Source organism: Lepus europaeus, chromosome 16 (assembly GCF_033115175.1).
Source record: "Lepus europaeus isolate LE1 chromosome 16, mLepTim1.pri, whole genome shotgun sequence".
In the NCBI taxonomy this organism is placed as follows: Eukaryota; Metazoa; Chordata; class Mammalia; order Lagomorpha; family Leporidae; genus Lepus; species Lepus europaeus.
The window spans coordinates 87,400,558-87,424,668 of record NC_084842.1 but is presented as its reverse complement, the minus strand read 5'-3'; the positions used below and the strand labels follow the sequence as shown (position 1 = coordinate 87,424,668).

Below are 24,111 nucleotides of genomic sequence, written 5' to 3'. Positions count from 1 at the left end.
GACTCGGAGCCCTGCACCTGCCCAACTCGCAGTCCCCGTCTGCCGAGCGAACAGCAGCTCTTCGTCCACAGCCCCAGAAGCCCCGGGCTGTGGCTGCGGCGAGTGACTTCCAGCCTGGCACACTGCAGAGAGGTTGTTTCCCCGCCGAGTCCGCGCTCCCTCTGCTCGTGGCACGAGGGAAGATTCAGCGCGTGTCCAACCTCTCTTCTGGCTCACCCTCGTGAGACACCTTCGGAGCTGGCTCACCGGTCTGTTCTCCGAATCCCGGCTGAGAACATTCTGGTAACTTGTTCCTGGGCCTCTGAGTAGGGAAATCAACAAAGCTGCCCTCCGGCCTCAGGCGCCTGCGGCCCTGGGGAGCGTGGGACTCAGCTCTGCTGCAAGAGCTCTCCCCTGCCCGTCCCCACTCCCAAGGCCTCCCCCAGCCTGGCGCTGTTACCCCACAGCCTGTGAGAGCGCCCCCATTCGGAACGTCGGCTGTGCCCCCCGCAGGCCCGCAGAAACGTCTCCTGTGCCGTCATTCATTCAGGATGGCACAATGATCTTATCGCTGAGAAAAGCGGCTTTAAGACGGGGGTCCAGGGTCAAAAAGGCACCGTGGGTGGCTCAGTGGGCGAGGCACGGACTTTGGGTCCAGCTGGGCCTGGCTGCAACTTCTGGCTCCCTCACGCGCCAGCTGTGTGTGCCCGGAGAGCAGCTGCCCATGTGGAGGTCCCCCCAGCACCTCACAGTCAGGCTCGCCACTGCCAGCACCCCGCCAGCCCTACTCTGTCCCCTCCAGAGGGGCCGTGACCATCACCCACGCTGCCACCCAGCCCAGAAACGTGGGCCGCAGCCTGGGCAGCTCCTTCAGCCCAGCCCCACTCTCCGTCCTGCCGCCCCCTGGGTCCTGCCCCGCCGCTCTCTCCTGAGCGCTCAGGCTGTGAGGACTCTCGGTCAGATCTGCCCCAGTTCAGGGCCGTCCAGGAAGCAGATTCCAAAGGCGTCCAACCAGGGGTTAACTGATGGGAGCCACCATTCCGTGTCCAGGGAACGAGCTTCAGGTGAGCAGATTCACGCACATCCATGTTTTCTAGAATTTTCTAAGATGGCATCCCTGCCATGGGCACTTCAGAGCTTGGTGTTAGAGTCACGAGGTCCTGGGCCTTTCTCCCAGGCCACCAACCTCTCCCTGTGTCTACGGTTCTCATCGCTACTTTGGGAAGAAACAACTGTGTCTACTCCTTGTCGGGGGGCAGTAAATGAAATAGCCGATGGAAAACAGCCCAGTGCTGAGGTGCAGATGATACTTCAAAGCAAGTTGCGTATTATTTTAACCACTATTTACGGCCAAACTTCACTTGTTTAATTTACTTAAGAAGATAAAGACTGGGGGCCAGCGCTGTGGCATAGTAGGCTAAGCTTCCACCTGCCACCCCAGCATCCCATATGGGTGCCGGTTCAAGTCCCAGCTACTCCTCTTCTGATCTCGCTCTCTGCTATGGCCCGAAAGGCAGTAGAAGATGGCCCAGATCCTTGGGCTCCAGCACCCGTGTAAGAGACCTGGAAGGGCTGGTGCCGCGGCTCACTAGGCTAATCCTCCGCCTAGCGGCGCTGGCACACCGGGTTCTAGTCCCAGTCGGGGCACCGGATTCTGTCCCGGTTGCCCCTCTTCCAGGCCAGCTCTCTGCTGTGGCCAGGGAGTGCAGTGGAGGATGGCCCAAGTGCTTGGGCCCTGCACCCCAAGGGAGACCAGGAGAAGCACCTGGCTCCTGCCATTGGATCAGCACGGTGTGCCAGCTGCAGCTCACCGGCCACGGCGGCCATTGGAGGGTGAACCAACGGCAAAGGAAGACCTTTTTCTCTGTCTCTCTCACTGTCCACTCTGCCTGTTTAAAAAAAAAAAAAAAGAGAGAGAGAGAGAGAGACCTGGAAGAGGCCAGCGCCATGGCTCACTAGGCTAATCCTCTGGCTGCGGCGCCGGCACACTAGTCCTGGTTGGGGCACCGGTTCTGTCCCAGTTGCCCCTCTTCCAGTCCAGCTCTCTGCTGTGGCCCGGGAGTGCAGTGGAGGATGGCCCAAGTGCTTGGGCCCTGCACCTCATGGGAGACCAGGAGGAAGCACCTGTCTCCTGGCTTCGGATCAGTGCAGCACGCCGACGTGGCAGCCATTTAGGGGGTGAACCAACGGAAGGAAGACCTTTCTCTCTGTCTCTCTCTCTCTCTCACTGTCTAACTCTGCCTGTCAAAAAAAAAAGAGTGACCTGGAAGAAGCTCCTGGCTCCTGGCTTCGGATCACCACAGCTCTGGTCATTGTAGCCAACTGGGGAGTGAACCAGCGGATGGAAGACCTCTCTCTCCCTCTGTCTGTCCCTCTCTCTGTGTAACTGTGCCTTTCAGATAAATAAAATAAATCTTTAAAAGGAATGGGTGAGGGTAACAGAGCCAGGAAATCCCAGAGAGCAAAGCTGCCTTCGTTTCTGACACTTTACAAAGAGGATGGAAGACCCAGGTCTCTTACGTTCAGAAAGCTGATCCGAGCCACGCCATCTCCTAAGAGTTCAGGAAATTAGTTCTGCATAAAAATGAGCCACAGAATGGCGTCAAAGTCAAATTCCATAGAAAATTAACGTACAAAAAGGGAGATTAAAGAACAGAGTAAGAATCTTGTGAGGAAGGCACCGCTGAAGGCTAAGCCAGCGGAACAGGTCAACACTGCGCCTCTCTCCCACCAGGGGGAGTGGCTTGCTGAACCAGGCCTTCCTTTCACTGGCCATACCCATGCCGCGTGTGGTCCCCTCAACCCCTCCCCTCCCCGGGCCATGGCTGGCCATGTAACTTGCTTTGGCCAACTGGACATCAGGAAACCGACGCACAGACCACGGGGTGCCAGTCCCATTTCCCCAGCCGTCTTGGCCAAGCCCCGCCCCTGGCTGCTCCACCAGCAGAAACCAGTGAGATAGCGGAATTGTGGAAGGTGACACCTTGCTATGGCTCTGAGCCACTCTGTCTTGACGTGGGTTCTTACAGCATGGCCGATAACTCAGACATTCAGAGCAACTGAGAAAAACAGCACTGGCTGTCAGCATCATAATACGATAATTAACGAGAAAATAGGACGAGACATTGAAGAACAACACAAGTCAGACAGAAAGCCCTCAAGAAATGAGGCAGAGAACTCAAGGGTGAAAAAGGTTGAGAGGAAGCAGTGATCCTAGAGACCGACAAAGAGGATCCAACACTCACATAACAGACACCCAAACGGAGAAGAAACAGAACGCGTCCAAAAATGACACTTTTGTGAGAAAGTCCCAAAACAGAACCAGGTTGAAAGGGCACCATGAGCCTTGGCGGTGAGGCCAGAGTGACCAGCGCCAGTGGGATTTGGGCACACCACGGGGCTTCCCGCGTCCCCTCGGTGGGCAGAGGAAGCCCCCCCCCCAACCAGTGTAACCTACTGCAAACAGAAAGATGTGGAATTGGAAATGCAAGTGCCTGGCAAAATACTGCATGGTTCCCGTAATAACGTACACTCGTTACAAGTAAGTAAAGGAGGAAAGAGAAACTTTAAAGAGTGAAAAACCAAGGTATTGGTGTTTTCTCCTCCATTGGCCCAAGCCTGAGCCAAGGCCCTCTGGCCGCCTGGGACATCCGCAGAGGACCCCGGATGGGAGGTTCTGCCGGGGGGGCTGAGAGCTTGGGCAAGGCACCAGCTGGGGGGGTACAGTGCATGCTGGGACTGGGTGCAGCCTGGTGGGGCGGGGTGCACGTGTGCATACATGTGTGTGCACACATGTGTGTGTGCGTGTGTGGGGTGTGTGTGTGTGTGTGTCTGGGGGTGGTGGCTGATGGGTCTGGGAGCAACACCGAGGCCCCCGGCACCCGGCTGATGACATCACAAGGGGGACTCACACACTCACCCATGTAGGGCTTGGTGCCGGCCACGGAGGAGGCGGGACTCACACACTCACCCATGTAGGGCTTGGTGCCGGCCACGGAGGAGGCGGGACTCACACACTCACCCATGTAGGGCTTGGTGCCGGCCACGGAGGAGGCGGGACTCACACACTCACCCAGGGAGGGCTTGGTGCCGGCCACGGAGGAGGCGGGACTCACACACTCACCCATGTAGGGCTTGGTGCCGGCCACGGAGGAGGCGGGACTCACACACTCACCCATGTAGGGCTTGGTGCCGGCCACGGAGGAGGCGGGACTCACACACTCACCCAGGGAGGGCTTGGTGCCGGCCACGGAGGAGGCGGGACTCACACACTCACCCAGGGAGGGCTTGGTGCCGGCCACGGAGGAGGCGGGACTCACACACTCACCCATGTAGGGCTTGGTGCCGGCCACGGAGGAGGCGGGACTCACACACTCACCCAGGGAGGGCTTGGTGCCGGCCACGGAGGAGGCGGGACTCACACACTCACCCATGTAGGGCTTGGTGCCGGCCACGGAGGAGGCGGGACTCACACACTCACCCAGGGAGGGCTTGGTGCCGGCCACGGAGGAGGCGGGACTCACACACTCACCCAGGGAGGGCTTGGTGCCGGGCACGGAGGAGGCGGGACTCACACACTCACCCATGTAGGGCTTGGTGCTGGCCATGGAGGAGGCGGGACTCACACACTCACCCATGTAGGGCTTGGTGCCAGCCATGGAGGATGCCTTCTCTGCCCCTGTGACGACCGTGGCGATGTTGAAGTCGGTGATGTGAACGTGACCTGCGCACACAGACAGGAGCCAGGTTAGCGAGGGCTCTGGCAGTGGGGCCATCTCCCTGTGAGGCCCGCAAGGTGCCGTGCGGGCAGAGGAGATGAGACGACTGGGGGACAAGAGCGTCTCCTCCGAGGTCGCCATGACACCTGCTCCGTGTGTCTCAGAACGCACGTGCTGCTGCACACACATCATCTGAGACCCGGGAGCAGGAAACAACACGGTGGAATACAAAGGCTGGAGGCACCGGTCGGGAATGACTCTGGCCAGGCCACACCCCTCCAGCAGGTGGCCTGCGGTTCATCTGCTGGGGCCGGTGGGGTCCCTGTGTGCCTGGCGGACTTAGTGGGGAGGTGTGGGGGTTGAGGGCACCTTGCAGCCAGTGTGGAGTGATGGCGGCTGACGGAGCCTGGGCAGGCAGCTGCACCTACCAGGCGAGCACTAAGGAGGTTGTGGAGGAAGGGGAGAGAGAGAGAGAGAGAGAGAGGAGGAAGGAGCCAGGGGCTGAAAGGGGTGGGGATGAAGAGGAGAAGGGAGGACAGGAGGGACAGGGAGGGAGGGAGGAGAAGGCGGGGTGGCCAGCATTCACTCTCTAGGGAACGAGGCCCGGGCAGCCTTGGATGATGGACACAAATGCAGTGACGCTCTCTCTCTCTCTGTGTCTGTCGTCTCATCCCCGGGCAAACAGCTGGCGGCATTCCCATCGAGCCTGAGAGCTGTGCCTGGGATGTGGCACTTACACATGGAGCTGGGTGGCTTTGTCCGGGGAGGGGCTGGAGGGCAACTCCAGGAGATGGACAGACACCTCCTGGAGCAGGTGCCAAAGGAGATGGCTGCCTATGGGAGAGGCGTGCCCGCTGGCTGTCCGCGGTGGGCAGAGATGGCACCGGCAGGCTCCCCTCGACACTGACGTGTGAGCAAGCTGCTGGCCGGGCCCTCTGTCCAGTGTCCCCAGGAGAGGCAGCCGCAGGGTACTCAGTGCCGATCCGGAACACTCTCACGGGGCTTGTGGATGAAGCTGGGATGCACAGGGTCCCCCATCTCGTCGTGTCCCGAGATCACGCCCAGCCCACTCCAGCCTCCTGGCTGCCTTGGCCCTCCCCTGGCTGGAGACAGTGCCCCGTTCAGCCGGGCACGCTCCTGGCTGCAGAGGCCGTGTGCAGCAGCCACAGGCTACATAGACTCGCTGCCATGGGCCCGGGCCTGAGTTTGGCTGGGACTAGCTGCAGGGCCGTGGGCAAGCCGCTTACTCCTCTGGGACTATTTCCTGCTCTGTAGTAACGCCATGCCCATCGCAGAGGACTGCTGTAGGAGCCAGGGATTTGGAGCGCCGCCGACACAGAGGAGGCGGGCGAGCACCCCCCCCCCCCCCGCAGTGTTTGCTCGTGCTGCCCAGGTGTGGCTCAGGACCATCCTCTTCATCCCCTGCCCTCATTTCCAACACTAGTGACATCCGTGTCCCTGCCGTGCACCGGGAGGTGGCCTTCGCCGTAACCCCCCTCCCCTCCCCATCCGGTTCCAGGCACAGCAGCTCACACTTCATTGCAGGAAGGTTCTGGGCCTCACAACAGAACTTTTTTAAAACAAGATTTATTATTTATTTGGAAGGCAGAGTTACAGAGAGGCACAGAGAGAGAGACAGACAGAGAGAGACAGAGAGAGAGAGAGGTCTCCCAGCTGCTGGTTCACTTCCCAGATGGCCACAATGGCCAGAACTGCATCAATTCGGAGCCAGGAGCGTCTTCCGGGTCTCCCGCGTGGGTGCAGGGGCCCAAGGACTTGGACCATCTTCCACTGCTTTCCCAGGCCATAGCAGAGAGCTGGATGGGAAGAGGAGCAGCCGGGTCTCAAACCGGCGCCCATATGGGATGCCGGCACTGTAGGCGGCGTCTTTACCTGCTACACCGTAGTGCCGCCAACAGCACTTTTATTTGGTTTTCTTTCACTTATCCCTCCCTTGTAAAAACTTAATGTTTGTAGGGCAGGTGTCAAGCCTGGTGGCTAAGATGGCCGCGTCCCCTGTAAGGGTGCCTGGGTTCGGCTCTTGGCTCCGGCTCCTGGCTCCGGCTTGTGCAGACCTGAGCGGCAGCCTGCGCCACTCACGTGGGAGACCTGGATTCAGTTCTCGGCTCCTGGCTTCAGCCTTGGCCCAGTGTGGGCCGCTGTGGGCATTCGGGGAGTGAACCAGCGGATGGGAGATCTCCCTGACAACTTGTTTCCAGCTTTCTTTTTGTCGCTGAAGCTAAAAACAAAACAAAAAATACTTAGCATTTGCATTATGAAGGTAATAAGAATGAAGAGGGTGTTTCATATTATTTTATTTGTTTGAAAGTCAGAGTTACAGATATTGAGAGCGAGAGACAGACATCTTCCATCTACTGGTTCAGCCTCCAGATGGCTGCAAAAGCCAGGGCTGGGCCAGAGGGAAGCCAGGAGCCAGGAGTTTTTTCCAGGTCTTCTACATGGGCCATCTTCCGCTGCTTTCCCAGGCCATCAGCAGGGAGCTGGATCAGAAGCGGAGCAGCTGGGACTTGAACCGGTGCCCATATGGGATGCTAGTGTTGCAGCCAGTGGCTTAACCTGTTGCGCCACAGTGACAGCTCCCAAAGGATGTTTCTGAGTTGCCCTTCGCCCCTCTCTCTGCCTCCCCCACCCCATGTAATCCCCCAGTTCTGCTGGTTCCTCTTTTATTTTATTTCTCCCTGGCTTCTACATCAATTCGCCACAATGCTGGGACTCCAGCTGGTTTTTGCAATACTGAGGTCATGCCCACTGGCCATTCTCACAGCTCTGGAGGCTGGAAGTCCGACACCAGGCAGCTCCATCTGCACGGTCTCTGGTGAGGGCCACTGTGGCTGCATCACACACGGGGCATGGCGTCCCCACAGGACCGCTCGTGACAGCAAGAGGCCACGAGGCGAGCTGGGGCAGAGAGAGCTTCAGGGGCAGGCACGCTCTTTCCCAGCCACTCTGTCTTGTGAGAAGGAAGTCAGGCCACGAGCCCGCCACCTGCCCACCACGGATCCTTTCTGTGGCTGATGTGTCACCAGCGTAACCACCTTCCGCTCAGCGCCTCCCTCTGAGGCCCCGACTGCTACTCACACCAGCACGTTGGCGATCACGCCTGCAGCACACGAACCCTCGTGAGATCAACCAGGTCCACACCTCAGCTCCCTCGGGTCTAAACCCACCTGACTTCTCTGTGTAGTTTTATTTATTTGATGTAAAATGACTAGTCGTCTCTCACTACAGAAACAGTGGCCGGCGCCGCGGCTCACTAGGCTAATCCTCTGCCTAGCGGCGCCGGCACACCGGGTTCTAGTCCCGGTCGGGGCGCCGGAATCTGTCCCAGTTGCCCCTCTTCCAGGCCAGCTCTCTGCTATGGCCAGGGAGTGCAGTGGAGGATGGCCCAAGTCCTTGGGCCCTGCACCCCATGGGAGACCAGGAGAAGCACCTGGCTCCTGCCTTTGGATCAGCGCGGTGTGACAGCCGCAGCGCGGTGGCCATTGGAGGGTGAACCAACGGCAAAGGAAGACCTTTCTCTCTGTCTCTCTCTCTCACTGTCCACTCTGCCTGTCAAAAAAAAAAAAAAAACAAAAAACCAAAAACAGTAACGCATTTGACTACAAAGTATAACATGGACTGCAAACCCCACGGCAGTGTTATATGTTATATACATTTGACACACACTATTTTATGTTTTTAGGGTATATAGGATTTAATATAAAGATGTTCTTAAATCTGAAAAATTCTGAATTATGAAAATAGACTGCCCTCCAAAATTGCAAAGCAACCCGTAGTATGGTTGTATTGTATTTAGTTCAACAGTTCCAGTTGGTTGCCAGCTTGGTTGGCTAGATTATCTGTCTTGGAAGGATAGGATATACAGCAATAAGGATTCTGGAGCGTTTCCTCACATATTGGTTTTTCCACTTCCACCAGATAAATCCCCAGGAGTGGGCTTGCCGAGCCCAAGGCTCTGCGCTGTGCTCCAGGAAGTCAGAGCTTGTGGGCGTGGGGTGCGTGCTTCTGTTACCTGCACCTGCTGCCGACAGAGACTTCAGGCTGCTCAAACAGGCGGGGAGAGGCGGCGTCTCCCGCTGTCAGGTCCGCCTGTCTGGGCTGGATCTGCCTCCCTGCGCACTGCCTCGGCTGACTCGTAACTGGAGCTCCTTGTCCTCCCATCCTCTGCCGAGGACATGAAAATACCTTTCCCTCGCCCGCTGCCTGTCTGTTGATTTGGCTTGTAGTGCTTTTGCCATGTACAAGTTTCCAAATGCAAACAGCATGTTAGTCTCATAGTTTCTAGTATTTCCTTACGACGTCCCAGGCTCCAGAAGTCTACACCACTAACAGTTTAATTGCTCCCACATTTTTAATCATATTTATAATACTTCTAATTTACCTTCTCATTTAGATCTTTAAACCATCTGGAATATGTTTTTGTATATGGTGTGAGACAGCATTCTGATTTAAGATTTATTCATTCATTTATTTATTTGAAAGGCAGAGTTAGAGAGAGAGAGAGAGAGAGAGAGAGAGAGAGAGAGAATGAGCTTCTAACTGCTGGCTCACTCCCCAAATGCTGGCAATGGCTAGGGCTGGCTCAGCCTGAAGTCAGTAGCCAGAAACTCAATCCAGGTCTCCCAAGTGGGTGGCAGGGACCCGAGTCCTTGAGCCATCACCACTGTCGGTCAGGGTGTGCACTGGCCAGGAGCTGGAGGCAGGAGCAGGGGCAGCATCCAACGCGAGCACTCCGATGTGGGCATCTTAACGCAGGTCTTAACCACTGTCCCGATGCCTGCCCCACATTCTGACTTATTCCTTCCAGACAGATAGCCAGCTGTCTCAACAAGACTTATTGAAAAAAAAAAAAAAAAGAAAAAGAGCAGCTGTTCCCAATAATTTGTAAAGCTGTCGTTTTATAACAGGTTCTTCATTCATGTGAAATCTGCTTACGGCGTCTCTTTGGTTCCAGCAACCTACTGCTTATCGCTGAGCCAGCAGTACGGCGGGTTCGCAGCAGCAGGTGCGCAGGCTCTTGTAAGTCTGGCGCCCCTCCCTGCTCTTTCTTCTCAGTGTAGTCCTAGTGAGCCCCAGACATTTGCTCTTCTGAATGAACCCGAGACGAATTCCGCCCAGTTTTGGAAAATACTCCCACTAAGACTTTGATAGGAATTGCCTTAACATACAGGTCCAAATGAGAGATGCGGACTTTTTTTTAACCCAGGGTCATGTTCTTGCACTCACATCTTGCTTTATTCCTTCTATATTTGTTCAGTGCTATCCTGATTCAGGCTTTATACTTTTTGGGTAAATTTATTCCTACATATAGTTTTGAGCAGTATTTTGAATGGGAATGTTTTCCATTTATTCTTCTACCTAACCGTTGCTGGGGCAATAGAGAAGAGCCTGCATTTTGTATGTTCAGCTTCCCTCGGGCCATGCACATTGTCCTGGCTGCCCAGCTCCCCCAGGAAGTCCTGGGGAGCAGAGGGGAGCAGACCAGGGCTAGGATGCAAGGGAGCTGAGAGGAGCGCCTGGGGACTCTCCCCAGGGTGCCCCGGCTTGTTTTCCTTTCTCCACACCTGTCCCCAGCTCGGGGCACAAGAGCTGCATCATGCCCGTGTCGGAGGTCGGAGAGGTCAGAGGTCAGGGAGCTGCTGCTGAACCAAAGCAGCCAGAGCACAAGGGGGACGAGAGCCAGAGCCGTGGCCAGGCTCCCCGCACCCGCAGCTGCCAAGGGCGGCCCTCGGGGGCGGCCGCTGATCCTCCCCGCAGGCTCAGGCCGCCCGCGACCCTCACAGGAGCACCCCTTCCCCCCTGTCTTCTGGGGAGCTCGGTGAACCCATGGCACCGCAAACGGAAGAGGAAACCCAGTCCCATGCCACGACAAGGCCAGTCCAGGCTTCCTGCGGCTTCCAGCGGGAGGGAGGAGCTTGCCCAGGTGATGTCTTTGTTCCCTTTGATTCTGCTTCCTCCTGTGCCCTGGCCGCGAGGTGGGGGCGCAGGGCCTTGGAAAGCAATCCGTCCGGCCCGGGTCAGAAGCTCCTGTCCCGTAGGCCCTGCAGGGGCCAGCTCCTGGCTCCAACTCCCTGCTGAGCCAGCAAGCAATGGCTCAAGTGGCCTGGCCTCTCGCAGCCACGTGGGAGACCTGGGCTGAGCTCCCAGCTCCTGGCTTTAGCCTGGCTTAGCTCCAGCCATTGCAGGCAGCCGGGGACATGTACCAGTGCTTGTGAGTTCTCTCTCCCTCTCTCAAACAAATCAACAAATAATTAGGAAGCCCCAGGCATCCGCAGGCCACCCTGTGTCAGACCGGTTAGGAGAACCAGCGCTCCTGGGGCCGACTGAGCTGCTTGGCCGCGACACAGCAGGAACAATGTTCCCGTGCCTGCTTCCGTGCCCTCCCCTCGGATGCCCGGGGGCTCAGGTGTGTGTGTGGCAACAGACAGCAGGGGGCAGCGGGGAGGCACACTCAGGTGACAGTGACCAGTCTTACTGGGGACACCTGGAAGATCGCAGAGGCGCTGTTGGCAGAACCGGCCCCAGCCTGCGGGGGTGGGCAGAGGAGGCGACAGCCACCCTCCAGTGCCTCGCAGACAGCTCCCCACCTGTCCGCGCCAGCCCGCTGCCCCGGAGGCCTTGAGCACCTGCAGAAGTCCAGTGAGTTTCACTTGCCAGGCCGCCACGGCCGTCCACTGTGGCCAACCAATCGGCAGGTCTGCCGAGCGTTCTCGGGCTGTGCCCAGCGTTCTAGAACGTAGCTCAGCATCCCACCACGGCACAGGGACACAGAGCGCAGAGGCCGAGGCCGGGCACACGATGCCTTGCCACCCAACACGTGGGCGCAGGCCACCAGTGTCGGCCTCACCTGGACGCCATTGAGGATGCCAAAGCTCACACCTACTGTTGAAGACGCCTGGCGACCCCCATGCTCTGGCAAGAGTAAGAGAGGGTGGGCTCAGAGGGTTGGCAATGACCGAGCTCTGGCCTGCCAGGCCCGTCACCTCATGGTGTCCCCATGACGGCCCTGGAAGGTGCGTGCCACTTCCCCCATTTCACAGAAGGCAACGCTGAGGCTCACAGAGGTGAGCGGCTGCTAAAGCCACGGGTTCGTGGCCAGGACGCCCACACATCCCCACTGTGCGCTGTCTCCGTCACCCCGTGAACAGCAGGGGATTTGGAGGCGAAACCCCAAGCAAGGCGACTCCACCTGCCATGCAGGACGTGCACCAGGATGGAACCCAGGTTTGCCAGTCTCCTGGCATCCAGGCCCGCCCCTCCCGCAGTCTCCCAGGGCCTCCGCTCTCCCCGGCCCGCGTCCCCATGCAAACGCGGGGCAGGCTTACCACGCTCGTCCAGCAGGATGTTGTCTGGCTTGATGTCCCTGCAGAAGAAAAGAAAGAGGCTGGCACCAGGACCCCGGCCTGTGAGTGCCCACCCAGCCCGAGGCTCGCCCAGAGGCTGGCACGAGGACCCCGGCCTGTGAGTGCCCGCCCGGCCCGAGGCTCGCCCAGAGGCTGGCACCAGGACCCCGGCCTGTGAGTGCCCGCCCGGCCCGAGGCTCGCCCAGAGGCTGCTGCCCCTCCCTGCCCGGGCCCCCGCAGTGGGACAGGGACTACGGGGCCATCACAGCGCAGGGCCTCTCACTTCCTCCTCTGCGCTCCCACTGCAAGGAGACGGCTCTGGGGCTTGTTCCTAGATATTCTTCACCCGGGGGCTCTCAGCTCCAACCTGAACGGCAGCGGGGTGACTGGGCGCTGGTGGGCTGGTGGCCCACACTGCTCGTCCCACCCTGAGCTCATCTGGCCCCCTCCCCAGCGCCACTTGGCAGACCTGACTCGGGAACAGAGCCTGGCCTGGGCCAGGGCAGAGAACGGTACAGCTCCAGGGCTGATCCCCTCATCTGAAGGTCTGCTTCAGCATGGTCCCAGCTAAGAGTCCCCTGACACCATTAAAGATTGTTAAAACTAAACCAAGCAGCACATGCACACGTGTGCAAACACGTGCGTGCACGGACACAGCTGTGTGCACAATGCACACGTGTGCGGGGGCACACATGCGACCACACACACACACATGCATGGACACAGGTACACGCGCACACATTGCATACAGAAGTCTGACGGGCCCTCAGAGCCCACGCAGATCCAACCCACCGCAGATGGAAATACTGGTGACTGACCAGGTACAGAGGTGTCCCCTTGTCACCGTGCCCTGGACAAGCCAGTAGCACCGTCTGCATAGCCCTGACAGCGCGCTGGGTCCTGGAGGGATCTGAGGTCCGTGGAAGGGCGTGCAGAGGTTTCGTGCCCACACCTGCCCTCGTACGGCCGCAGCCTCTGTGGGCTTTGTTAGTCACCGGGGCCCCCCGACACCGGGCAGTGGTTGTGGTTATTGCCTAAAGCTCTCCAGCTGCCTTCAAGGCCCACGCCGGGAACCACACGGCACCATCTGGGCTGGGGAGATTCTGGAAAGTTCTGCCCCACACTCTCCACAAGTGGCACTTTTTTTTTTTTTTTTTTGACAGGCAGAGTGGGCAGTGAGAGAGAGACAGAGAGAAAGGTCTTCCTTTGCCGTTGGGTCACCCTCCAATGGCTGCCGTGGCTGGTGCACCACGCTGATCTGAAGGCAGGAGCCAGGTGCTTCTCCTGGTCTCCCATGCGGGTGCAGGGCCCAAGGACTTGGGCCATCCTCCACTGCCCTCCCTGGCCACAGCAGAGAGCTGGCCTGGAAGAGGGGCAACCGGGACAGGATTGGTGCCCCGACCGGGACTAGAACCCGGTGTGCCGGCGCCGCAAGGCGGAGGATTAGCCTGTTGAGCCACGGTGCCGACCCCCAAGTGGCACTTCTTAAAGTGATATGGCTTAGGCAGGCAGCTGGCGAGGGCTGGCGAACTGGGGGTACCTGCAAACCACCAGCCCCCGCCCCACGTGTCATCCTGTCCTCCTACTTGTCAATCAAGACGCTCCCTTCCCAGGGCACATCTGCTCCTCCAGGGGCCCCGGGGGGAGACACTGTGAAAACACGGATGCTGAGCTCCCCGTGGAAGCCTGGAGGGGCCGCGTGATTCCCAGGCTGCCTCACGCCTGTAGAGGCACCGCCCCCCCACCTCATAAAAGGAGCCAGCACTGGGGGCGGCTTTTGCTCGCTCTCCCCCATGGAGACCAAGACGGCAGGAGGTCCTGGGGTGCTCTCTCCCTTCCTCCCCCCGCCACCTGTCTCCTTGCGGGTCCACTGCCCGCTCCCGGCACTCTGTGTGTGGGGCCACCCGTGCTCGCGGGTCTGTGTGTGCTCACTTTCTGACCTTTGGAATAAGATCCATCTTGTGTGCATCAGCACTGGGAATGCTTCCCTTCGTGCCTGGCAGGAGCCCGGGATAAAAACAAACAGCGCCTCACCCCCGGGGAGAGGCAGGGGCTTGCCTTCTGCACCTGTGCGCCCCTGCACCTCGCACCGTGCTCAGCACCCATGGAGCCCCAGTGGGTGCTGGGATGGCGGAGTGAGCGTGAGACACGCAGAGCCTCAGCCAGCGTGCGCACACACTCACTGACACCCGGTATGAGAACCCTGGATATGGGGAACGCACGCCCCGCCCGCTCGTTCATAATCCGTGTCAAATCTCCGGAGGCTAATGATAGCTTTCTTTGAAATAAAGAGCAGCTGCTCCTGAGTTGATCAAATATTAATTCCAGCTGAAAACGCACTGTGGCGATTTGTAATGAAGTGATTACAACGTGTGCTCGGGGATGAAAGGGACTCTGCATCTATATATTTAAATTTTTATTTTCATCGTGCCCGCTGGAGCCTGTGCGTGCTGGCGCGGGTTAAGCCAACGGGCTCCTGCTGCCAGGCTCACAGAGCTTGTACCCGGAGGCGCAGGGGGCACCCCCGGGAAGGGTGAACCGGAGAAGGCACGAGATCAACACAAAAGACAGGAGACGCAGTCAAGTGTTGGTGGACCAAGTCGGCCAGCACTCGGCCCTTGCCTGGGGAGGCCCCCAGCAGGATTTCTCACGGGAAGGTGGGGAAAGCAAATGAGTGCGCAGAATGGCAACACAGCACCAAGTGGTACAGCGCGTCCCTTAGGGGATTGCCAGGACTGGGGTGACCTTGACCATGGCGTGGGGATCAGGTCGCGGGAGCCACAGAATGCCTGGAGGGCCCCGGCCCCGAGGCAGAGTTGGTGTTCGGACAAAGGCGGGCAGGGATGAGTAGTGTCCCCCCCCGAATCCATGTGTCCCCAGAGCCTCAGCTCGGGGCCTTAGTGGAAGACGGAGGCTTTGGGGTGTAAGTAGCTCAGGCTCTCAGGATGGAGCCAGCCTGGATTGATGGTGGCCCTAGATCCAAGGAGGGCTGGAACCCACAGACACACGGAGGTGGGAGCGATGCGGCCGGAAGCCAGGGAGCACCTGCCGCCGTCGGAAGCTGCAGGAGATCTGGGCAGACCCCCCCGCCCCCAGAGCCCACGTAGGGAGCATGGCTCCGACTGCACCCCGACTTTGGACTTCCGGCCAGACCTGACAGAAGGGGTTTGCGCCGTCAGAAGCACGGATTCTGTACCCCTCTGCTGTGGCAGCTCAGCCCCACCAGCATCATGGAAGGGGAGTGGATGGCGGAAGAGGGACGCTGTCCGGTGGCAGGCGGGACCCCTGGTGGTCCCGGCAAGAGCTGGGAACCCCAAGAAAGGCCTTGCTCACCGCGTTGCCCTGGTGAGCACGGAGCAGGACAGAGATGGGAATCGGGCTGTCCCATCCTGGAGAGTCCAGCTCAGGACTGGGCTGCCCGAGGTGCGGCCCCAGCCCCGGGTCCAGCGACCTCTGCTGGGTGACGTCAGCTCCCGTCCTGATGCATCCCACAGCTCCCTTCCACGTCAGCTCTCAGTCCAGAGCACGGTCTCGAGCACTTGGAGGGCGTCCCCACTGTGGTCACCAGGGACACACAGAGGCCCAGACACTGCTGATGGGCGCTTGTGTCCGAGATGGCCAGGGAGCAAATGAGCCGGTCACTAACTTGCAGAAAACACGCCAGGGTCCTGAAGGAGACTTTCCTTCAACGGGTAGTCAGGGAGGGCCTCTCAGAGGAGGTGACACTAGGTTGACTGGCAGGGAAGAGTCGGCCGTGCACCATCCGGGAGCAAGCTCTCTCGTGGCAGAGGAAGCAGAGGCCGAGGGGAGACACGACGAGGCCGTGCGCGCTCCTGGCCCATGGGCACCGTGAAGGCGTGGGGGTCGTGCCCTCCACTGGCTGCTACGTGCCAAGGTGATGGGATGCTGTTCCATGCAAGACTCGATTTCAGCAGATGGAGGCAGACACGCAGGTGCCTCCAGCAGCTGAGCGACAGCGAGCAAGAAACGGGACCTCGGTCGCAGCCACAAGAGCCGAATTCTGCCCACAGCCACAGGCGCTGGCCAGAGGACTCGGTTCCAGAAAGCGGGCGCCCGGGGGCAGTTTTGTGAGATGCAGAGGACCCGGGCAATCCTGACCCACGGACACAGGAGGACACAGACCTGAGTCGTGTGAGCGGCTGAGCTGGGGGCCGTCAGCTCTGTGGCAACCGGAGGCCAACGCAGGAGTGAGAGGATATTGAGCCTCATGGTTCCCATCTGGGAAATGGGAAGAAAGAAAGCACCCCTACCATGCGGCTGCTCTGAGCGGACGGACGGACGGCCAGCCCAGCCCCAGGGCACAGGCCGGGCTGAAACCTGCGTTGGTGCGGGGACTTTTTTTTTTGCAGGGAGCCGGGGAGAACTCTGGGGCGGATCCTTGAGCTTCCCGCGACGTGAATTTGGCCCGATTCACAGGAGCCTCAGTGGGCAGACCCGCGACATGGGGCTGTGGGTCACGTGGCACATCACGGGCACAGCCGTGCTTGGCGCTTTGGTGCACTGCGCTCGCGAGGCCGAGACCGGGGTCTGCTCGCGGACGAGTCCTCGCCTCCACACAAGGCAGAGCCGTCAGTGTCCAGTGGCCTGGGGCGTGCAGGAGTGCCGTGAGGACGGCTCCACCGGGCCCCACGCACCACAGCGCTCTGTGCTGGCATCCCGTGCAGGAGCAAAGACAGATAAGAAAGAAAGAAAATGCAGGAAGAGCCGGGCCAGGGAAGTGAAGATCTGATCTACGACCAGCGAAGGAAGCACTGGCGACACGCAGATACGCATGGCAGGAAGTTCAGGCAGGAGAGATGCCGGTTCCAGGCCGCGGTCTACCTCTTGCTGCTGGGTCATAGTACCTGCTCCACGCGAGACTTTTTCAGTCTCATTTACTTATCAAAAGGCAGAGCCACAGAGCGAGCCAGCTTGCTTCTGTTCACTGGTTTATTCCCCGCAAACGGCCAGGACAGCCGAGGTTGGGCCAGGATGAAGCCAGGAGCCAGCAGCTACATCCTGGTCTCCCACACGGACAGCAGGAGCCAAGGCACCTGGGCCATCACCGGCTGCCCCCAGGCTCACTAGCAGGAGCAGCTGGGACTTGCTCAGATGTGGGATGCGGGCACCGGACCACGCCCTGTGGTGAGGGTGTGAGATGCTTCTTATGAGAGTAGCTGGCACAGGGCCAGGTGCACCGGAGGCTGACGGTCACTGTCACACAGAGGGAGGCAGACATCTCACGGCCAAGGTTGAGGCGACAGGACAGGCTTTGAGGCAGCATGGTCAGAGGCACCTGCTGGCCGTCACTCAGCGACTGGACGGATTCACCGCGGCCATTGACCGTGTGCCAGGCACAGTTCGAGGCCCGCTTTGGGGATGCAGTGGTGTGCTGTGTGGCCACTCGGCCTCAGGCGTGGCCGAGGCATTCCAGATGTCACTTCTACTCCCACTCAACTCCTACAGGCAGGTGGCACTGCTCCTATCGTACTGATGAAGACAACAAGGGTCAGCGAGATGCCGGGGACCCCTTGGGACTTGTCAAAGGTCAAGCAGGAATGAGACGCATGCTGGGGCCGGCACAGTGGAGCAGCAGGTTTGGGCTGCCTTCTGTAATGCCCACGCCCCATGTGGGCAGCTGGTTCAAGTCCCGGCTGCTCCACTTCTGACCCAGCTCCCTGCTAATGCTCCTGGGAAAGCAGTGGAAGATGGCCCAAGTGTTCTGGTCCCTGCCATCCATGTGGGAGACCTGGATGGAGTTCCCACCTCCTGGATTTAGCCTGGATCAGCCCCAGCCATTGTGGCCATTTGCGGAATGAAATAGTAGATAGGAGAACTCTCTCTCTCTCTCTTTCTGTCCCTCGGCAAGTGTCTTTCAAATAAATAGGTAAATTTTTTCCTTTTTTAGGACCCATCTCAAATTGGTCCCTGTCTCTGTGCCCAGGTGTTTTGGGCAAAGATTACAAGCATTCGAGTTCTCAAAAGCTAAAGCAAGCCGTGATAATGCAATAGGCATTAAAATAAATGAGTGACTTGGGCAGGACAGTTTCATCGACTACAACACTGTTTAACCGTGATCCAGACAGCTTTGCAGAGTGTGAACCTGGCCTGGCCCCTCCCATGCAAAGGCCTCCAGGGCTCTCTGGTGCCCAGCTGTGTGGCTCCTGATGGCAGTTCTGTCCCAGGAGCAGAAAGCGGAGCCTGAGACGCGGTGTCGACTTTGAACGCTGTCAGCCATGGGCGCTGAGGACGATCACCACACACGTAAAGAACGCACAAAAGGACCAGGCAGGCCGCATGTAGAGACGCTCAGTGGCTGTTCAGATGTGCACCTGGGGCCAGGGATGTGGCGTGGCAGGTAAAGCCGCCACCTCCAGTGCCAGCATCCCAGACAGACACCAATTCGAGTCCCGGCTGCTCCTCTTCCAACCCAGCTCTCTGCTATGGCCTGGGAAAGCAGTAGAAGATGGCCCAAGGGCTTGGGTCCCTGCACCCACGTGGGAGCCCTGGATGAAGTTCCTGGCTCCTGGTTTGGGTCTGGCCAAGCCCTGGCCATTGCAACCATCTGGGGAGTGAACCAGCGGATGAGATATTGTATGTGTGTGTGTGTGTGTGTATCCCTATCTTGCCTTTCAAATAAATAAATCTTTAAAAAAAAAGTGCAGTCAGGCTAATGAGTTCCGCCTTCATCTAACACAATCCCCTGCTGCGTCTCGGGCCGTGTCCCTCTCCCCTTACCCACCAGAATGAACATGGACATGGAACAGGAACAGGAACACGGACCTGGTCAAGCCATGTGGGGGTTGTTTGTGCATTAACCCTGCAGAGAACAAACATCAGTTCGAAAGCTGTGCCCCTCCGCGGGTCCTGCGTGTTGGGCTTGGTTACTAAGGCAATTGATCACCTAATTGTCCCCAAGTACATCTTGCGGCGATGCGCAGCTCCAGGATTCACAAACATGTCCCAGGAAGCGCTCCTTCAATTAAGTCCTCCTTGGACGGATCTGGGCACGACGGGAGGCAGGCGGGCAGCTCAGACTCCAAGAAGCCCTCGCAGCACCCCGCCCCCCCTCGCTTTGATTTCTTTCTGGTTGCTCTTAGAACCCTCAGTGGCAACGGTCTGCCCTGAGCCGGCCAATTGCCCAAGGCAGGGTCTGGCTCGGTGTCAGGTGGAAAACCAGAAAACTTGTGCAAAGACATTGCCTACAGCCCTGCACGGCCTGCACCCATCTGGGGGGCGGCTCAGCTCCTGAAGTCCCTCCCACACGAGCAGTTACTGTGTTACTGTGTGGCACTCAGTTTTCCTCATCTGTAAAGTGGGGATGCGATGAAAAGTCCAAGAAGGACCTAGCCGGCTCCGAGCACACTGGAGATGCTCAGAGAGCGGGGATTCTTCTCCCCACCCCCTGGGAGAAGGAGCGAGGACTGCCGGACCGGAAGTCAGAGGAGCTGATGCCCAAACGGTTACGATCACTTCTCACATTTGCAGTTTCTCAGTCCACAGAGCCCCTTCCCAGGCGGTCACTCATTCACCCCCGCCCAGCAGCCCTTGGGAACTAGCCGTCCCTTCTTCCTTTATGAGCGAGGAGTCTGGGGTACACAGAAGTGGAGGGACCGCCCCATGGTCTTGGGGTACGAGTGCCGGAAGCAGGACTGGGACACAGCTCCACGATGCCCCCTTGTGTCCTGCCTGTCCCTCCTCCAGGGGCCCCTGGCCGAGCCTGCCGTGAGCACTGCCTGGAGCCGGGTCTGCGCGAGCCGCTCCCTGCGCCTCCCGCTCTGTTCCCTGCCGCAGCCTGCACCTGTCAACCCCTCTGCATCCATGAGCTCTCGGCGTGGGGTCACGGGCGGATGGGGTCACTGTCCGTGTCTTCTGACCTTCGTCCTCCCCCTCCCTTCTAGGTTTACTTATTTGTAAAAGCAGAGTTAGAGAGAGAGACAGGGAGGGAGGGAGAGAGAGAAAGAGAGAGAGAGAGGTATTCCTTCTGCTGGCTGACTCCCAAATGGCTGCAAAGGCCAGGGCTGGGCCAGGCTGGAGCAAGGAGCCAGGAGCTTCAACCAGGTCTCCCATGTGGGTGCAGGAACCCAAGCACTTGGGCCATCCTCCACTGCTTTCCCTGCTTGTGGGGCAGGAGTCACCTGGCTCACAGCAGGAGGCCCCAAGCCCCCTGGCTCACATCCAGCTAGCTGACACCTGCTGCGACCACACGGTCGGCACTGTCCACACCCGGCCGACACCTGCTGCCTGCACGCGGTCGGCACTGTCCACCCCACTTCACTTGCACGATTGCACTGGATTCCCACAGCAGTCCTGTGTGGTGGAGACTCCATCTTGAATCATAGCCCAGAGAGCCTGAGCGACGTCCCCATCGTCCCCCAGTACTAGGGTTAATTTTGTGTGTCAAATTGGCAGCACCACAGTGCCCAGATATTTGGTCAAATGCTATCCTGGATGTTTCAGTGGGGACGCTCTGGGTGGGACAAACATTTATCAGTGGACACTGGGTACTACAGGTTGCCCTCCATGTGAGCGGGTCTCGTCCAGGTAGTTGGAGGCTTTAAGAGAACAAAGACTGACCATCCCCACGTGAGGGGCAGCTGTGCCAGAAGACGGCCAATGGACTTGAGCAGTGACGTCAGCCCTTCCTTGCTCTGGCTTCTTCCAGAGTTGTGTGATCAATTAATCTATCCGTCCATCTGTCTGTCCGTCCATCCATCTTTCTACCACATCCAACTAGTAAGTGGTGGATTCAGGATTAAAAACCCAGACACCTGCTTCCAGACCCCGTGTCTGTAGCCGTTCTAACAGTGTCCTGCAAGACAGCGGGGCCAAGTAGATTTTAGGAACAGAATTTGTGACAAATCTAATCCATGTGCTATTTCCTGAAATCCACACCACCAGGCAGAGCCTACACAGGCACACAGTCTCATGTAGGATGGTGGGTGTGGTGCAGCCATGCCCAACTGGACACTGCACACAATGACCTCATGCAGTCCAAACCCCATGAGGGGCGCGGGGCCTGGTGCTGTGCGCACACTAGTGGCAAGAGAAGGCTGAGGCTTTCTCGGTTGGTGCTTAGCTAAAGATACCAGCATCAGAGAGACTGGGGGTGCTGAACCGGGCTCAGTAATGGGATGTAGGGCTCCAGCTCTCTAAGCCTTAATTTCTTCATCCATCAGATGTGGACAACAGTTCTTCCTGGGGAGGGCCATGCTTGCTCCAGGCACCGGGGATGTGTAGGTGGGGGTGTTGGTCCTCGGCATTGGGCCACGGGGGCTTCCATAATGAAGCACCACAGACCGAGGGGCTGAAGCAGCAGGAATTTGTCTCCCAGCCCTGGAGGTTCAAGGTCGGAGACCACGGGGTCGACAGTTGATTTTCCTGGCTTGCAGGCGACTGCTCTCTCCCTGTGTCCTCACCTCCACTTCTTACCTGGAAACAGCCACACTGGATCAGAGTCTACCCCATGGCTTCATTTTCCCTCCGTCATCTTCTCAAAGACTCCGTCCCTGAACACCTAGTCCATGCCGAGGGTTAGGCTGTCAACCTACAGAATTTAGGACATGATTCAGCCTGTAACACCAACGCACAGGGCTCTGTCCTGAAGTCGGGGGGTGGTTCTTTGAATTCCAGGAGGAGAGCATGCAGTCAGCATAAGGACACAAGGGGCCAGGGTGAACGTCAGGCAAGAAAGGAACCCAGGAGGAGGGCAGCCAGGGTAACACACGGGCCCATGGTGCAGGATTTGAATGCCTGGACTTGAATCTACCTTGGGCAGTGACCTCAAGGACTTCAGCAGGGGCTGCATAGATGGCTGTTACCAACCTCATCAGTATTGATGGTCAGTACAGAGGGGGACAAACAAGCCCAGTGCATTGCTAACTTTTAGGATTTTTCCCCCTTGGTGCTCCCTTCTCCACGACCGTGGCAATGACCCCTTAAATCTCTTTGAACATTCGCTGCCAGCACAGTCCAGAGCTGTGTCTCTACACAGACTGCCGTGAGCCATCCTTGGGGCTCACCACGGCCTGGAGAAGTCATGGTCCATGGAGCAGATGAAACATCTGATGCTCGGAGCAGGCAACATATCAGGGCACATCCCGGGCACTGGAGACCTGGGAGGGATGAATGGATGAGTGTGTGTGTGGGGGGGGTGGGCAGGTGGTTGGGTGGATGGATGAGTGGGTGAATGAATGAATTAATGAGTAGATGAACTAGTGCATGGGGTGATGGGTGAGTGGGTGGATGGTGGGTGGCTGGGTGGCTGGATGATGGACAGGAGGGTGGGTGAGTGAGTGAATTAATGACTGGATGTATGAGTGAATGGGTGGATGGATGAGTGGATGGACCAATGGATGAGTGGATGGACCAATGGGTGAGTGGATGGACCAATGGATGAATGGATGGACCAATGGATGAGTGGATGGACCAATGGATGAGTGGATGGACCAATGGGTGAGTGGATGGACCAATGGATGAGTGGATGGACCAATGGATGAGTGGATGGACCAATGGGTGAGTGGATGGACCAATGGATGAGCGGATGGACCAATGGACGAATGGATGGACCAATGGACAAATGGATGGACCAATGGATGAATGGATGTTCAAATGGACAAAGAGGTGGGTGCATTAATGAATGAGTGGAAGAAATGCACCAAACAGGACATGGTGGAGAGACACAGCAGGCCTCTCCCGTGAGGATGTGGAGCTGAACAAACAAGCCGACAGCCAGGACAGCATTCCAGGGATTCTGGAATCTGGGTCCCAGGCGACAGTCTCAGCTTTCCTGTCTTCCTGGGAGATGTGGGGGAACTTCGGATCTATTAAAGGCTTGTTAGGTGCCAGTGTGCCACACGTGGCATTTGCTGCCTCATCTGATGCACAGAACAGCTCTGTAGGGCCACCTGTGGCATCACCCTGGGAGAAGCAGTGCAAGTTCACCCTGCCATGTTTGTCTGGAGGGAGCAACCCCTTCCTTGACCTCTAGAGCCACGCTGGCCACTTCATTCCTGTCCCAGTCCTTCCAGACACTTCCAGGCCTCCATCCCCAATTCCATGAACTTTTTTGAGGTACCCCCTACACACCAGTTAGAGTCTGCTTCTCTGGAGAAGCCTGATTGACACAGGGCGACACGGAGGGACTGGCGTGTGAATGGACTGGGGGGCTCTGGGATAGCTGGTGCACTGGAAACTCTTGTGCGCGTGGCTTGGCCACTTGCCGTGGTCCGGCCATCTTCCTGAAGCTCCCTCCGCCGTGGGTGTCCTGTGTGTGCCTGCCCCTCCCATCGCTGCCAGCCCCCCTCTCTCCTGCTGCCCTGTGTTTGATTCCAAGCAAGGAAGTCAGGTGCAGGCACAGCCCTCGACGCTCTGTTTCCTTGACGTCCTCTCCGCCACTCTCTGAATCTGGGGCAGCCTCCTTGCGCTGAGTTTCAAACCTCCTGAATTGAACTCTGGCCAGCTGAGGCCCCCGAGCGGGTCTCAGGCAGACAGCCCCTTTCTCTCACCTAGGATGCGAGAACTCTGTGGGACAGAAAAGCGTGGACCACAGCTCACCATAATGGGAGTATGGATTTCAGAACAGGGAAGAGAGGGTTTTGAACAGGCTCACGTGGTACCTATTCGAGGTAATGGATGGACTAACCAGCCCCATTCCATCATTCTACAATGTATACCTACGTATCAAAACAGCCCACCGAGCCCCGTATGTACATAATTATTATTTGTCAGCCAAAAAATATAATAGAGTTGGAGGCCAAAACATCGCCTTCATTGCTTGGAGAAGTGAAGGTGGGTGACGCTTTGCAGGAGACTTGTGACCTGGGCCCGGGGGGCCCACTCTGGCGCAGCTCGGCCTGGACCGGCAAAAGCTCCCTCTGCGTGGGGGAGGGGTGGCTCAGTCAGCTGGACGATGGCACTTACAAACATTCGTGGAAAGTGGAATTCAAAGAGAAGTTCATTTTGGTGCAAAAGTCTGGAAATTGTATGTACGAGGAGCCTTCAAAGGTTCATGGAAAATGACTATCGTGAAACCCACTGCATGGATGTCA

At 58.2% G+C, this 24,111-nt stretch overlaps 1 protein-coding gene across 2 annotated transcripts in view; it reads right to left on the bottom strand.

Annotated features, from left to right (window-relative positions):
- STK32B (serine/threonine kinase 32B) overlaps positions 1-24,111 on the bottom strand; it is a 238,843-nt gene that overhangs the window by 21,462 nt on the left and 193,270 nt on the right. Inside the window, exons 3-4 of one of the 2 annotated variants that reach the window (XM_062213251.1) lie at positions 12,044-12,081; positions 4,613-4,702 (exon numbers count right to left, since the gene is read on the bottom strand). In XM_062213251.1, the coding sequence (XP_062069235.1) occupies positions 4,613-4,702; positions 12,044-12,081 (128 nt within the window). The remainder of the gene's footprint in view (positions 1-4,612; positions 4,703-12,043; positions 12,082-24,111) is intronic. The other variant, XM_062213250.1, reaches the window with a different exon arrangement.